Source organism: Petaurus breviceps, unplaced genomic scaffold (genome assembly GCF_028583685.1).
Source record: "Petaurus breviceps papuanus isolate PSGF00001 unplaced genomic scaffold, PetGlider_PUasm1.0 175, whole genome shotgun sequence".
Taxonomy (NCBI): Eukaryota; Metazoa; Chordata; class Mammalia; order Diprotodontia; family Petauridae; genus Petaurus; species Petaurus breviceps.
In genome coordinates, this window is record NW_027185764.1 from 52,266,420 (window position 1) to 52,282,124 (window position 15,705).

At 38.4% G+C, this 15,705-nt stretch overlaps 1 protein-coding gene across 5 annotated transcripts in view; it reads left to right on the plus strand.

Annotated features, from left to right (window-relative positions):
* The window catches only part of CAST (calpastatin), a 127,761-nt gene that overhangs the window by 81,825 nt on the left and 30,231 nt on the right, over positions 1-15,705 (plus strand). For all 5 annotated transcript variants that reach the window (XM_069085152.1, XM_069085155.1, XM_069085150.1 and 2 more), the window contains 11 exons: positions 714-782; positions 2,632-2,730; positions 5,752-5,832; positions 6,055-6,093; positions 7,136-7,225; positions 7,359-7,451; positions 10,229-10,339; positions 11,245-11,328; positions 12,577-12,624; positions 13,884-13,976; positions 14,397-14,495. In XM_069085152.1, the coding sequence (XP_068941253.1) occupies positions 714-782; positions 2,632-2,730; positions 5,752-5,832; positions 6,055-6,093; positions 7,136-7,225; positions 7,359-7,451; positions 10,229-10,339; positions 11,245-11,328; positions 12,577-12,624; positions 13,884-13,976; positions 14,397-14,495 (906 nt within the window). The remainder of the gene's footprint in view (positions 1-713; positions 783-2,631; positions 2,731-5,751; positions 5,833-6,054; positions 6,094-7,135; positions 7,226-7,358; positions 7,452-10,228; positions 10,340-11,244; positions 11,329-12,576; positions 12,625-13,883; positions 13,977-14,396; positions 14,496-15,705) is intronic.

Genomic DNA, 15,705 nt, shown 5'->3' on the forward strand with positions numbered 1-15,705 from the left:
CTGAAAGAACATGCCAGAATCCTGACTTTGGATTAACTCTAATGTTTAGCCATGGCTTGGCAACTTATTCATTAGATTCTTTGAGGAGAACTACATTGCAAGGTAAACCTTTAATATAATGAGAGATAAAAAATATGGATTTTCTTTTTATAGAAATATAACACTAGAGAGCAGTTATGGAGTTTGCAGATAATTGGCAAATTTCCAAAACTCTGAGGAAGGACTTGGATTTCTTGAAGTTCTAAGTAGGCAATTAACATACAAGTTTGTGGTGGTGAGATTGGGCCAGCTCAGGGAGATTCTCTACTTTAAAGTCTGACCCCAAATGCACATGAAGAAAATACCACATATCATGTTCATAATAGATGGGCAGCCCACTTAGGATTGATTTCAAAATTTAAGCAGATTAGATTGTAAATCTAAAGAAAGCCAGTCATTCACTAAAAATTAAACCCTAATTAAGAAGGTAAAGAAAGGCTATGAATTCTTACTTGCCTTGGTTTATGCCAGAATTTAAGGGCAAGTCAACTTTTGTGTGCCTCTATTTCTTATCTTGGTTAAAAGAAAACAGGCTAATAATAGATGCTTGAGTTATGTGAAGAATTGTGAACCACTTTATAACTATGTAAGGCTGTTTCATTTTAAAACACTTAGAACGGACAGACGTTTGTTAATTTTAGCATACTTCCATGGTTTTTTCTTATTTTTTGCAGAGCAAAGAAAATAAATCCCTGCCTCTGCCTGCACCAGTAAAAGTTGAGTCCAATAAACCTTCTGAAAAGGTAAGACAACCACAGTAGATTCTCACATACAGCATTTATTCGTATTTGTCGTGTTGTTTTCCCCAATCCGATGTGATTATTTAGTTTTATAGGTCCTAGTAGTAAACATATTCTGTGGGAGTAATTAAGAACACCCAAGGATTTAACTAAAGGAAAGATCTTTGTAATAAATTACTACTTTCAGGTCAGTATAGTAGTAAACTGAAAGTGTTTGTGTTCTTGCTTAAATATTAAACATCTGAAAGTCGCTTCAATTTTTTATTAGGTCTTGTAGTTTCATTTCTATAGAAAATTATTAAATATAAGCATAGCTCTAATTTACTACATATGCAATATAGTAAATCCATATATAGTAAATGTAGTATATACATATATAGTAAATATATGTACTATATATGTATATAATAAATTGTAGTTATACACGCATTTATATGTATAGATATAACTACATTGATATATGTAAGTATTATAGAAAATCTTATCCCATTCAAATAACTTAAGGTTGAATTAAAATTTCATTTCATAAAGCTAAAAAAAATGAACATGTTGTCTCCTCCCCAACCCAGGCCCTTCCCCCTGCCATTAGACTGTGAGCTCCTTGAGAGTAGGGTCTGATTTTGTCTTACTTTGGATTCTTAGCACTTAACAAAGTGCCTGGAACATAGTAGGTATTTATTTAATAAATGGTTTTTTACTTGACTGAGGTACTCCTACTGTGGAAATCCCCTCTACCAATACAGATTTATTACCTACCTCTGACACACACACAGTCTGTAACTCTGGGCCAGTCACTTAACCCCTCTGTGTCCCAGTCGGCTGTCATAAGACTTTTCAGGGGTCATATTTGATTTTTTTTTTCACATTCAGAATCAAGTCTACTGAAGTCATGAGATGAATAGGACTTGGATTCCAGAGAATTTGAAACCCACCCCTTACATTTTCTGGCCAAGCAACCATGGGCAAGTCACACTTGGCTTATCTGAGCCGAGTTTTCTTGTCTATAAAACAGATAATGATAACTATAATACCCATTTTCACAGGGAGGTTGTTGCAATCAGATGGAGATGATGCATGTAAAAAGCTTTGCAAATATAAGGGGCTCTAGAAGCATCAGCTAGGAGCAGTCATCATTGTAGGAGTTAGCAATAGTATGACAATCACCAGATTAAAAAGTTGGTTTGGATCTTCAGGGCTACGAAAATCCACGACATGCAGATTTCCAGCCTCTGCTCAAATGCCTCCAAGGAGGGGAACTCACCCCCCTTCAAGGCAGCCCATTCCACTTTTGCATGGATCTCACTGTTAGGAAGGTTTTCCTGATATCAAACCTAAATTTATCTCTTTGTCACTTCTTCTCTTTTAATTTTCACTTATCTAATTTTTAAATTATGGAATAAATGCTTGTTCCTGTTCTAATCCCTCCTCCACAATGACATCCCTTCAGAGGCTTAAAAACCTCCCTCTCTTTGGTCTTCTCTTCTCCAGGCTAAATATGCCTAATTCTCTCAATCAGTCCTGATATGTCATGGACTCAAGGCCCTTCACCACCATTCTGTGAGCCCTCCTCTGGGTACTCTCCTCTTGGAGAGATCTTGGGCTGCATGAAGATCAATATAGCTTCTGGGAAGAGGGAAGTGATAGTCCCACTATACTCTGGCTTCCTCAGATCTCATCTAGAGTACTGTGTGCAATAGTGAGGCTTTAAGGATATGGTTCCACTGTGAAGTGTTTCATTGCTAAGGAACATTCAATATTCAGTTGTTTCCCAGTGTTCAGTTGGGCATCAAAATTCAAACATCTATCCATTGCTCTCAAGTGATATTTATTGAATTATTTTCTTCTTTTTCAGAGTTCCTTAGATGATGCTTTAGATGACTTAATAGGTACATTAGGACAACCTGAAGAAGATAAACCAGAAAGTCCAAAATATACAGGACCTCCCATTTCGGTACAGTATCTGTTATTTGCTAAAGGTAGCACAGTGAATGGGATCAATGAATGAGAAACAAATCTATCGTAATACTATATTAAAGCAGTCAAGCACCATCATGACATAGTGAATAGAAAGATGGCTGAGGAGTTAGAAAGGCCTAGACTCAAGCCCTACCCTGATGCAGACAAATTTTGTGACCATGGACAATGCACTTAGCCTCTCAGTGTCCAAGGCAACTGTCTAAAAATCTACATTGCAGACAAGTGGCTGGTCAGTATCAGCAAATGGAAATGTCATACCAGGGGTTCCCTATGCTGATGAAATTACAGAACTAGCCCATGTGCTACTATGATTAAGCATTACGTAAATGTAAACTGAGGCTTACTTTTCTCAAAGCAACTTATAAGGTGAGTGATAGAAATAATATTATCCATAGGAAACTGAGGCTCAGAGATAAAATGATATACCAAAGGTCAGAGCAAGTAAGGGAGGTAAATAAAGCATTTAGAGGCCACTAAGTGTTGTGGGGATAGAGGACTGGACTTGGAATCAGGAAGGTTTGCTTTTGAAACCTGCCTCAGACACCGAGTGTGACCCTGAACAAGTCTTTTAAGCTCTCAGCCTCAGTTTCCTCATCTGTAAAATGGAGATAACAGTGGCCCTTACATCACAGGATGGTTATAGGATCAAATCAGATACAATACACAGAGTACTTTGTACACCCTAAAGTTGTGTAGCAGCAAAGTGGTGCAGTCAGTAGAGCACAGGGCCTGGAGTCCAGAAGATACAAGTTCAAATCTGTCCTCAGATACTTTGACTTGGGCAAGTCACTTAAACTCATTCTACCTCAGTTTCCTCAACTATAAATGGGAATAACACCAGCACTGACCTTGCAGGATTGCTGTGAGAATCAAATGAGATAATATTTGTACAATGCTCTCAGCATAATGTCTGGCATGGACTAGACGCCATATTTACATAGCATCTACTTAGTCCCTTCCCCTTTCCTTCCCCCATGTAAATGTGAGCTATTTGCTACTTGAAGTTCCAAGTCAGGTTTTCCTCACTCCAAATCTAGATTGTTTTCTGCTGTGCCACAGATGAGAACATGTGTCTTGGCTGCTTGATTCTATGCAGAATGGTGTCAGCGAGTGTGATAACATCATTATGGAGGGAATGGAACATACTCTTATCACTCAACAGAGCCTGTTGTTCCCCTTAACTGTGAAAGATGCTGCACTACTGGGAAGGGAATAAGCATTTATATGGTGCCTACTATGGACCAGGCACTCGACAAATATCATTTCATTTAATCCTCATAGTGTTAATGTTGTCCTCATTTTAGAGTTGAGGAAACAGGTAGACAGAGATGAAAGTGACTTGCCCAGGGTCATACAGCTTTTAAGTATTTGAGTCTGGATTTGAACACAGGACTTCTTGACTCTAACCTCAGTGCTCTCTCCACTAGCTTCCAGACCAGTGGTGCTCACAAACAAGCTTAATTTGATTAGAAAAGCATTTATTAAGCTCCTACTATATGGAAGCAATTGTTTCGAGTTCCAGGGATACAAAGACAAAACCAGAATTTGTTGTGTGTATTTTCAGTGTTTGTAGGGGAGATGTTTGGAGTAGTCCTTTACTAGAACAGGATAAACTGTGATATCCTTCCTAACACCACCCGGGTTCAGAGACCACCATCCCTGTGGCTCATGATCCTCTATAAACCTACGCCACAGGACAGAATCCCATTCTGTCACTCGGCCCTGGCCTTCCATCCCTTGGGTCTTTGGAGGGAGCATCAAAAGTCTAACTGAACTGACTGGAGCAAGGAGGGACCATTAACATGTCATGTTATGGTTTGGTGATTGCAGAATAAATAATTATCTTAAAAGTCTCTGTGCTTGCACTGATTTTGATTTATTGTGGGGTTTTTTTTCATTTGTTTCCTAAGAATGAGGACTTTTTGTCAAATTAGTTTTTTGTTCAGCTCACTCTGCTATGTTTGTGATAATGATGTTAAGATAGCGTCAAAGTCCAAATAAAAACTAAGGTTTGTGGGGTTTTATTTTAAGATGGGGAAAAACGGCGATTTTATATTGTGTTTACTGCAAAGGATAGTATTTGGGCTATAAAAACATCATATATTTTCATCTCTCACTTTTTAAAAAGCCTTCATAGAAGATTGTAATTCAACCAGTAAGCAGAGTTTGAGTTTATTGAGTCAATCCCTAAATCTAAGGAAGGACAAGGTCGTAGCGTTTATAGGAATGTAGTGTGATAAAGGAGCTTGGGTCTGTCTAATGCCCAGATAGACTGACTGTCTAAGCTTCAGTGTGGGAATTTGGAAGAAACATAAGGCACATAGTAGGTGCCTAATAAATGCTTGTTGACTTGACTATATATTTCTAAGGCTTTGGCATTCAAGTCAACAAACATTTATTTAAACACTATATATATGTAAAGAAACTGTGATAGAATCTGGGAAAACAGAGACAAAAACCATATAGTTCCTGATTTCATAGAGTTTATATTCTCCTAAACCACAATATTATAGAATGTATGGTCTTTGCATTTATGAAACATATATGTCTGTGTGTATTTGTGTATATGCATGTATATATATATATATTTGTGTGTATGTATATATGTGTATATATTTATAGAATTATTTAACTACATTAATATTCTATTAAAGAATTAGGATGTAACCTCAGTACTGGAACAGTGCCTAAAACATAGAAAGTGCTTAATAAATGTTTGTTGACTCAATTTCATGTAATATTCCAGGGGCTAGGGAAGTAAATGTTTTACTAATATTATCTCATTTGATCCTCATAACTTTTGGCTACTTACATACGTGCTATGATTTGTCCAAATTTAATGTAATTATTATTTAAAGTATCAGTTTTCTATCTAGATTGTAGATCATCTTATAGCAACTTCATGACTTGATAACATATAGGGCTTCAGTTTTAGTAGGTTCCTTTGGTGTTTTCAACTAATTAAATTACATCTATGTTTTTGTAAATATTTCAGGAATCACTTTCTTCCACTTACATAGAGGAGTTGGGCAAAAGGGAAAGCACAATTCCACCAGAATACAGAAAGCTATTGGAAGTAAGTAGGATGAACATAGAGTTGTATTTCATATTTCCTAGAGCTAAGTGTGCATCACTGTTAAATTATTATTATTACTTTATTTAGAAAGCATGATTTTAAAATGTAAAACAAATCCTCATTCTGTAAACCTATTAGGTGCTGTTTTTCATAAAACATTAAAAATCCCATTTTGGCCATGGAATAACCTTTTCATCATCCCCAAATTAATGTTTCTTTCAGAGTCATGAAGGGGCAGCCACAGGTCCACCAGACACTGAGGTAAGTTTAGATGATCACCTTGTAAGACAAAAAGAAAAGAAGGGAGGGAGGAAGGGAGGGAGGGAGGGAAAGGAAAGGAGAGGAGAGGAGGAAGGAAGGAAAGGAAGGAAAGGAAAGAGGAAAAGAAGGAAGGAAGGGAGGAAGGAAGGAAGGAAGGAAGGAAGGAAGGAAGGAAGGAAGGAAGGAAGAGAAAATCTCAAGATTCTAACTGCTACTCACTGAGAATGTGGCTCATTCATTTTCTGTATATTTCCCATGAGAAGAAAAACAGCATAAAAATATATTGAGATGATTGTGAGTCAGATGTCTGGAAAGAAAAGCTTCTTTAGAAAGATGAGAAATCTAAAGAAATAATTCAGTGCTTTATTAGTATGGTTCATAATTATCACCCGCTTACTTTTTGGACCAACCTTTGCTGGTTGCTGATCATGGGTTTTCTTGATACCTCTGTTATTTCTTGAAGGCAGGTCATCATTGGTGACCTGTGGATGCCTGTTTACCACCCCTCATTCAGAGATACTGCATCATCCCTCCTGCTACTTAACAGTTTTAATTATTCAGAGATTATGGTGTTCCATATAAACCTCATAAAATTGCTGGGAGAATATTGGTGTTGAAAAGATGAACTTTTTTGACAGCAAGCAGCTCAGATTCATTGAGAGCACAATGTAATTTTCCAAATGAGACCTAGCTTTTTCTCCTCTTTTTCTTCAATTCTGCGCCCAGGTCATTGACAATCTCTAACACTTAAGAGATATATATGCTGCTAAAATGAGCCAGATGCGTGGACTAATCTGGCCTATGTGCACTGTTATCCACAGACTTAGGGGAAGGCTCCAGCATGCAAGGGAGGGGGCAGGCATATGGAGGATTTATGGGAGGACTTGAGAATGATGGGCTAATTGCATTTTGTACCAGTGGATCAAATTGATTCCATCATGAATCCGTTTTAGTATCAATCCTTTGCTGTGTGTGAAATAACCTGTCATTAAACTTGAACCACATCCATACCACGTGCCATTCATAGTGCCTTTTCCTCTAGAAACCAATGGGAGAAGATGAAGCTATCGATTCCTTGTCCTCAGACTTCACTTGTAGTTCTGCAGCTCCAGGCAAGGCAACAGATAAAGAGGTATTGTTCTCAATGGTATTTGGCGAGAAATGCTATTTCTGTCTTTAAAAAATGCTTGTTAATTCTGGTCAACAGTGTTAATGCTCAAAGGGTTCCTCATGTGGAAGTTTGGATTTTGGTCTTTATCTTTCAGAAAGCTTCAGGAGGAGAGGTGTTAAAAGCCCAGTCAGTAGACCTGGTCAAAAGTGCTGTTCCGCCAGATGAGAAGAAACGAAGGATAGATGAGGTACCAATGCTTCTTCCTTAGGAAACTAACCCAGTTCTATCTGAGAATAATCATTGGCTTTCCTGTAACCCCCATTGATTAGGCAGATACAAACAGTGTTCTATAAAATACGAGATGTATCTTCCCGCTTGTGTGTTTGGGCTATTAAAACTGATTGGAGTCATATCTATCTGTATCCAGCAAGAAGCCATATGGTAAAGGGGAAAGAAGCCAAGGAGTCATAGGATATGGGTTAAAATCCAGGATTTCCTGGATAGAAATAGTTCTCTATCCTTGGGAATGTCATTTACTACAAAATTAGTGGATTGTTAGCTAATTTGATTAAAAAATAAGAGGCAAGAAAATCAAATTGTTCATTTTAAAATAAACCAGGTAAAATTGTAATACATCGAGAAAAAAAGAATTATCAGAAACGAGAACTGAAGAAAGATGAAGAATTATCTGTAAAATCATAAAATATCCAAATTAGCAGAATATGAAATAAAAATCTCTAATAATTCAATTTCATAAAATAAAAAATTAATCCAAACTAGATGGATTCATAATTGCCTCAGACATTTAAAGAATAATTTATTAGCCATACTACACAAATTATTCTCAAAAATTGGGAAAGGAAATTCACTTAGCTCCTGTACCTCAGTTTCCCTTTATGTAAAATGAAATTGAATTTTAATAATCTCTAAAGTTGCTTCCAGATCTAAATCCTGTACACACAGGTAGGCTATGCCCATATATAAGAAGAAGGGCTAATGTCAACTTATATCTTTTTGGTCACCTTTCAGGCAAAAATAAGACTGTTAAGCAATTTCTCCCTGCTCTGCATTTTGTATTATAGTATGATATATACTTGCCTTCCCCCAAATCATCTTGTACCTACTTTGTATATATTTTGTATATCCTTATTTCTACCTGTTTTGTGTATACACACACAAACACACACACACACACATGTTATCTCCCCCAATAAACTCTTTTAGGGAAGAAACTATTTTAATCTTTTTGCCTTTCTATCCCCAGTGCCTACCAGAGATCCTGGCACATAATAGACATTTAATAAATGCCTGTTCATTGAGTTACATTTATGGTGTTCTGAAAGAGAGCTTGCATGTTCTCCTATGAACCCCTCACTGTTATGAAACAGGAGATGGGAAAATCCTACCATGTTAAGAGCTGGGAGAAGCCTTAGAGATCAGTAATCATTCAAGCAGCACCTCTTTCCTCTTCATATTCCTAAATCAACTTGATTCAAATGGACATGGCAGCCCTGTTGAGCACTTCTTCCCCTCTTACAAACAAGAACATTCCCTCCTCTCATAGCCTGCTTTATGCCTGGAGAGCACACCATGTGTGTCCCATGTGGCCTCAAGCAGCATGATGTCGTGGAGTTATTTGTCAGAGTTCCTTGTCCAGCCTCCCGTCATTTCCCTGTAAAGGAAAGCTTGTTTGTTTTTATCTGAATGGCTAGTGTGACAATAATGGACACCACAGCCCTGCTAGGCAGTGTTCCAGCCACAGCTGGGATGAGGCTGCCAAGAGAACATGAGTTGGCCTTTCTCAATCCCTCTGTGCAACTGGGGAAGTTGGCAGGTGAAGACATTCTTCAGAAGACATTAAAATGCTGACCCAGAGAAATCACATTTAGGTGCTGTAAAGGTTTAGCAAGAGAGCTAGTAAGGAGTGATAACTTGGAATTGGTAGGTTGAAAAAACAATATAATTTAATGGAAATGATAAGCAATGAAAAATGTTTTCAAGCTTCCTAAGGGAAAAGGAAATATCATCAATTGTTACCACAGGCCAATTATAACTACTATCTCTAGGGTCCTTTTCTGGTTTTTCCACACATTTCAGAATCACAGAATTTCAGAGTTGGACGGGAGAGACCTCACGGGCCCATTTAGTCCATCTCATACTCAAAACAGAATCTTTTCAGTATGATGTACTCCAGAAATAATCATCCTGCGTCTGCTTGGAGACCTCCAAGGAGAAGGAACCCTTTGCCTCATGAGTCACCCCATTCTACCTTGAGATAGGAAGTTTTTCTTGACATCCAGTCTTGTCACCTTTTTGTAATTTTTCTCCATAGCTTCTTGTTCTGCCGTCAGGGGCATAAGATAGTTGAAAACATTTAAGTCCCCTCTTTTCTAGGCCCCATTTCCTCAACCGAGTCTCATATGGCATGGACACCAGGCCCATCACCATCTTACTGTGTTCTTCTGCATAGTCTCTGGTTTATTCATGTCCATCTTAAACTATGGCCCCCGGAAGTAAACACAGTACCCCAGATGTGCTCTGGCCAAGGTGGATTATGAAACAACCAGCACATTATTCCTGAAAGCTGTGTCCTTAATGCAACCCAGTATTGATTTATCTTTTTTTCTGCTGCATCACACTGCTAACTCACATTTGGCAATTACAGTCAGCCCACTAGGATTTTTTCCCATCCATTGTTTGGCTTATTATCCAGTGAAGTGCCCTTCTTGATGCCCCCTATCCCACAAGACAGTACTTTAAGGGGCATTTCAGCAAAAATAGGGTCATAGATTTAGAATTGGGAAGGTCCTCAGAGATGATCTCATCCAACTCCCTTGTTTTACATACAGATGAGGAAACGGAGACTCCAAGAGGTGACAAGACTGACCTGAGGTCACAGATGTAGTTAATCGCAGAGAATGGATAGGTTCTCTGCTGGCTGGCCCAGTGTTTTTTCTATTATGCTATTATTTGTAAACACTTGCTTATAACTTAAAGACTTTTTTCTGCTTATTCTCAAAATAGTTGTATTCAGAGACAGCCTCCAAACAAGCTCTCGATGATCTCTGTGACACACTTGGCAGCCCAGAAGCAGAGCCTGAGATAGATACAAGTTCCTACAAGGAAGTCGATGAGGTATTTCACATCGCGCCGTTTGACAATCTTGCATTGTTCTACTTCTCTGAAGTCTCGTTTTAGCTTTTCTTTTGGCCAAGGTTAAAAGTGAGCTAGTAATGCTATCCTTCACTTCCTAATTGGGAGAGTTTGATTAAAAGAAAATTAGAAATTTGCTTCTATGTAATCTGGGACAGAGAAGAATATTTATAAATCTAGCCCTTAAACTTGAAAACAAGCATGAATTTGGTTCAGAGAAATTCCGAGTGGACCCCCAAGTAAGTGACTGAACAACATAACAGTGAGGAGCAGTAGAAGGTGATGGATGGGAGAAGATGAGGAAGACTGGTGTTTTAACTGTGGAGAGATGTTGGTGATTTTGCATGCTATTCAGGTATTGTGGGTCACAGTTGCAAAGCACTTTCAGTTTACTCTGGCAACTGTGTGGAGAATACATGAGTTGGAAATCACCTGAGGCCAGGAGATCAGTTAGGAGGCTACTGAGTCTGAGTGAGAGACTAGAAGGAAATGAACCAGGCTGATGGCTGAGTAAGTGGATAGAAAGGGACGGACACAAGAGATGTGAAAATCCTCTGGAAATGTGTTATCCTTAAATGCTAATTTCTTTTTTAGACCAAACAATAGGAATTCTTTGAAAACTTCAGTGCCCCTTTGGATAACTCAGGTGCAGCTCAAGGGCTCACCTTGGCCGGGCACTGGCTTTCATGAAGGCTGCTACCACTCTGGAGGAATTTTTCTTCCTCCTTTTATGTATTAATGTAGATATAGTCATGGAGCATGTGTAACTTCATTCAGTTGATGTGTGTTGAGTGCCTTGTTTGCGTAGGATTTTTTTTTTTTTACTGAATGGGCTAAAGGAATAATGTTAAAGCAGCTGGGTTTTTTGTTTTCTACTTGTTCTTCAGGCAAAATCCAGAGAGGAAAGACTAAAGAAATGTGGTGAGCGTGAAGATACCCTCCCAACTGACTACCAGTTAAAACCAGCAACGGTAATGTCAGATTTTATCTAATTATATCTATATCTAATCTAATTATACAATTAGATTCATGCCCCCCATATCTGTGTGCTACTGAACATCTTGTCTCATGGCAATTCCTTACATATTGGCTTTCAGGGAATACTAACAACTGTTCTTCAAGGTAAAATGTCATCAGCCCTGCCAGCCTGAGAGTATTCTGGGCATTAAAGACGGTACTAACATTTTAAATTGCACTTTTTCATTTCTTGGAAAATCCAGCTCACTGGGTCACTACACAGTCCTGTGGTAGAAGATAGAATCACATCCTTGGCCTAGGAGGAAAGGCAGGCTTCTATAGTTGATTTAAAAATTTCCTTTTGCGATAATACAAATAGACATTATGTGGAAAATAAACACTTATGCTTGCTAAAGAATTTGCTTATGTTGGGGCAGCTAGCTGGTATAGTAGATAGAGCACTGGCCCTGGAGTCAAGAGGACCTGAGTTCAAATGCAACCTCAGACTTGACACTTACTAGCCGTGTGACCTTGGGCAAGTCATTTAACCCTGATTATCTCACACACAAAAAAAGAATTTGCTTATGTTTTGTGTGACGTTGGCATACCCATTTTATGGTAGAGTAAATTAAAATTAATATTGGTTTTATAAAACCAGTAAAACCAAATGGCCTTGATCCTTTTTCCTCATGTCTCATGTCTCACATCTCTCATCTTTTGCAAATGTCTGTGCAGTTTGCCAAATACTAGAAGACAGCTATCATGCCTTCCCCTTCTTCTCAAGTCTCCTCTTCTCCAGGAGAATCCTTCTTACTTCCTTTAACCACTCTACATATGGTATAAATTCGAGGCCCTTCTCCATCCTTTTTCTTTTCTTCTTCTTACCATGTAGTCTCTTGTCTGTTTAATTGCTGCTATAGTGAACATCCATATTGGCTTGTTAAATAGAGCCACTGCTCAATTAAAAAAAAAAAAGGGATGGTGGAAATTCTCTACATATGGCTTTACTTATGGTATACTTAAGGTACCACCAGCATATATATACACAAAAACTATATTTTGTTATAATATACCATAAACTTCTTCTTTTCGATAGCTTCCTGTTACACTGATCAATTTGAAATCTGAATTAGCTGCAGTACGATAAAACCTGCTCCCGCTCATACCTATAATCTTGCTTCTAGCCTGAACTGTCTAAGGATGGCAAAATTGTCAGTATGGTAATATAACAAAACAAAAACCATTTTCCATTTTATTTTCAGGATAAGGATGGGAAACCTCTATTACCAAAGCCTGAAGAAAAACCAAAGGTTAGGAAATGACTAAATACTCTCAAAGTGATGCTTTTTTTTCCTTCCCAACAAAAATGTTGAGTATAAGTTGAGAATTCCTGACACCCCAGGTATTGTTGTCTGTATAGTCTGATATTCAAACCTCACATCAGTGTGATTGTGACGGCAGCATTAGACCAGGTATCCACGGTATCTTCTCATCTTTATTGTGGAGACCTATCAGAGAGTACTTGGTTATATCATTATCTCCAGAGCTTTATAACATTTTATTAACCTTTTTTTTTTTACCTAGTCATAAGCAACATAGTCAGATTAGGTTAACCCCATTTTATATTGCTTTCACAGGTCTGCTCATATTTCTTTGTATCTGTATCTGTAATTGTGTGGAAATAGTAGTCAGTCAGACAAATGATTAAGCCCTAACCATGTGCCAGCCACCATGCAGGGTGGTGGGGAATACAAAGCCAAAAGCAACAGTCCCTTACTCTTAGAGATCTTAGACTCTATCAAGTGGGGGAAATATATATACACACATATATATATATGTGTGTGTGCAAAGTATATTCCAGGCAAATATTGTGTAAGAGGTCCGACAAGGGTGGGAGATGGCAGAGCAGAACATCAGGAAAGGCTCCATGTAAGAAATGACCCATGAACTGAGTTTTGAAGGGACCTAGGAATCCTAACAGATGGAGCTGAGATGAGGGCACATTCCTGGCATCAGGGAGAGCCTGTGTTAAGGCATGGAAATGGGAGATGGAATGTTGTCTGAGTAACAGCGATTAGGCCAATTGTATTTGTTTCTAGGAAGTAGCTAGGTGACACGGTGGACAGAGTGCCAGGCCTGGAGTCAGGAAGACTCACCTTCCTGAATTCAAATCTGGCCTCGGATGCTTACTAGCTGGGTGATCCTGGGCAAGTCACTTAACCCTGTTTGTCTGTTTTCTCATCTGAAAGATGAACTGGAGAAGGAAATGGTAAACCATTTCAGTATCTTTGCCAAGAAAATCCCAAATGGGGTTACAAAGAGGGGGACTGAAGTCAACGCACTAACAACAACAACAAAAGCTATGACAGGACAGCTTTCCTGAGAGTATAAGATTCTAGATGTGGTATTTGATGTTGTCTTGGTTTGGGCAACTTGGTTTTGTAGGCTACAAATAAATTGCAGTGCATTGCCAGAAAAAGAAAACTAATTCTAGTAAAAAAAAAAAAATTTCTGTTCACTCAGTTAAGCCAATCACTTTATATTACATAATTTTCTTCTTGCATTGCAGCCTATGAGTGAATCCAAACTTGTTGATGAATTATCTAAAGATTTTGAAAGTTCTGAACCTCAACGAAAACCTAAACCAGCTGAGAAAACAAAAGTAAGCTGAAAATGTTTTAAATCTCTTATTTGAAGTGCTTCTGTGATTGTTTCTCTAGTAATAAGGCATAGACTATTTAAGCTTGAAATCATTGACAAAAATCCCTCTTATGCCATCCTTTCCTTACTATTTTCAATCCTATCTTTTTCTGAATGTTTCTTCTTGTCCTTTATCTGCCAGTGACATTCCTATAACTAAGATAATTTATTCAAAATTTTGTTTCACAGATAAAGTAAGATGTGCTATGAATGGTGACCGGAAGAAGTTTAGAATGTACCCAGTTTAGTACTGAGCAATCACAGGCCCTTAATTTTCTTCCTGTAGTTTATAATGCTTTTAGCAGGTATTTTTAGTACATACATGTGCTGTTTTGCTAATCAGATCTTTTCACTTTAGTTTATTATGTGTTTCTTCCTTTAGAAATCCAAGACTCCAGCCCCTGCACCTGTGAAAGAAGTTGTTTCAAAAACTTCCATGTGTGTAGTACAGGAAACGCCTCAAAAGCCTGCTCCAAAGCCTGTGAGTAATCCCTGGAGTACTGAGAAGTGCTCTGAACATCTGTTCACCTGCCCAGACAGCAGTGCCTCCTAGTAGAGATTCATACCCATATTGTCTCATTCTGATGCTCACTCTGACCATCTCTATCTCTCTGTCTCTCTCTCTGTTTCTCTCTGTCTCTCTCTCTGTTTGTCTCTCTCTCTGTCTCTGCCTCTGTCTGTCTGTCTCTCTGTCTCTGTCTGTCTGTCTGTCTCTCTCTGTGTCTCTCTTTCTCTCTGTCTCTCTTTCTCTCTCTCTGTCTGTCTCTCTCTCTCTCCCTCTCCCATACACACCCCTTTTCTGTCTATTCCAGTGCCTATTTTGCCTCCAGAATCAAATTTAAAATCCTCTGTTTGGCTTTTAAAACCCTTTATAACCTGTCCTCTTCCCACCTTTACAACTGTCTTACGCCTAACTTCTTTCCATGCACTCTGAAATCCAGTGATACTGGCCTTTTTCCTCTCATAAGCTGTTGCATCTCCCTACTCCAGGCACTTCCCCTGGATGACCCCCATGCCTGAGACTCTCTCCTTCCTCGTCTCTGCCTCTTGTCTTCTTCAAATCTCAACTAAAATCTTACCGTCTACAAGTAGCCTTTTCTGATCTTCTTTAACCTTAGTGTCTTCTTTCTGTTGAATATCTCCAGTTTCTCCTGTACATATGTTGTTGGTGCATAGTTACTTGCACGTTATCTTCCCCATTAGACTTTTACTTTTTACATTTTTTACACTTGGTGCTTAGCATGGCACCTAGCACACGGTAAGCACTTAATCAGTGCTTGTTGACTTGATGCAAGTCAATGGAAATCTTAGATACCTTATGAGTCTGCTGCATGGCAAGCACAGTGCAGAGAGTCTGGGTTTGGAGTTAAGAAAATCAAAGTTCAAATCTTGGTTCTGCCATTTATGATCCTTTTAATCTTGGACAAGTGAATTAACCTCTCTGACTTCAGTTACCTTACCTATAAAATGAAGGGGATAGATTAGATTATCTCTAAGGTCCTTTCATAAATCTGGGAGCCCATGACTGTACTATTTGATGGTCTTTAACCAAAAGGATGTACTCCTCAAGACTTCATGTAATTACTAAAGACTGCCATTTCAAAAAAATAAAAGTTGGGAAAAAATAAAGAGAGACAATTTAAAAAAAAAAAAAGACTATCATTTCAGCCACCTTTGAAAACTTCTTTCTG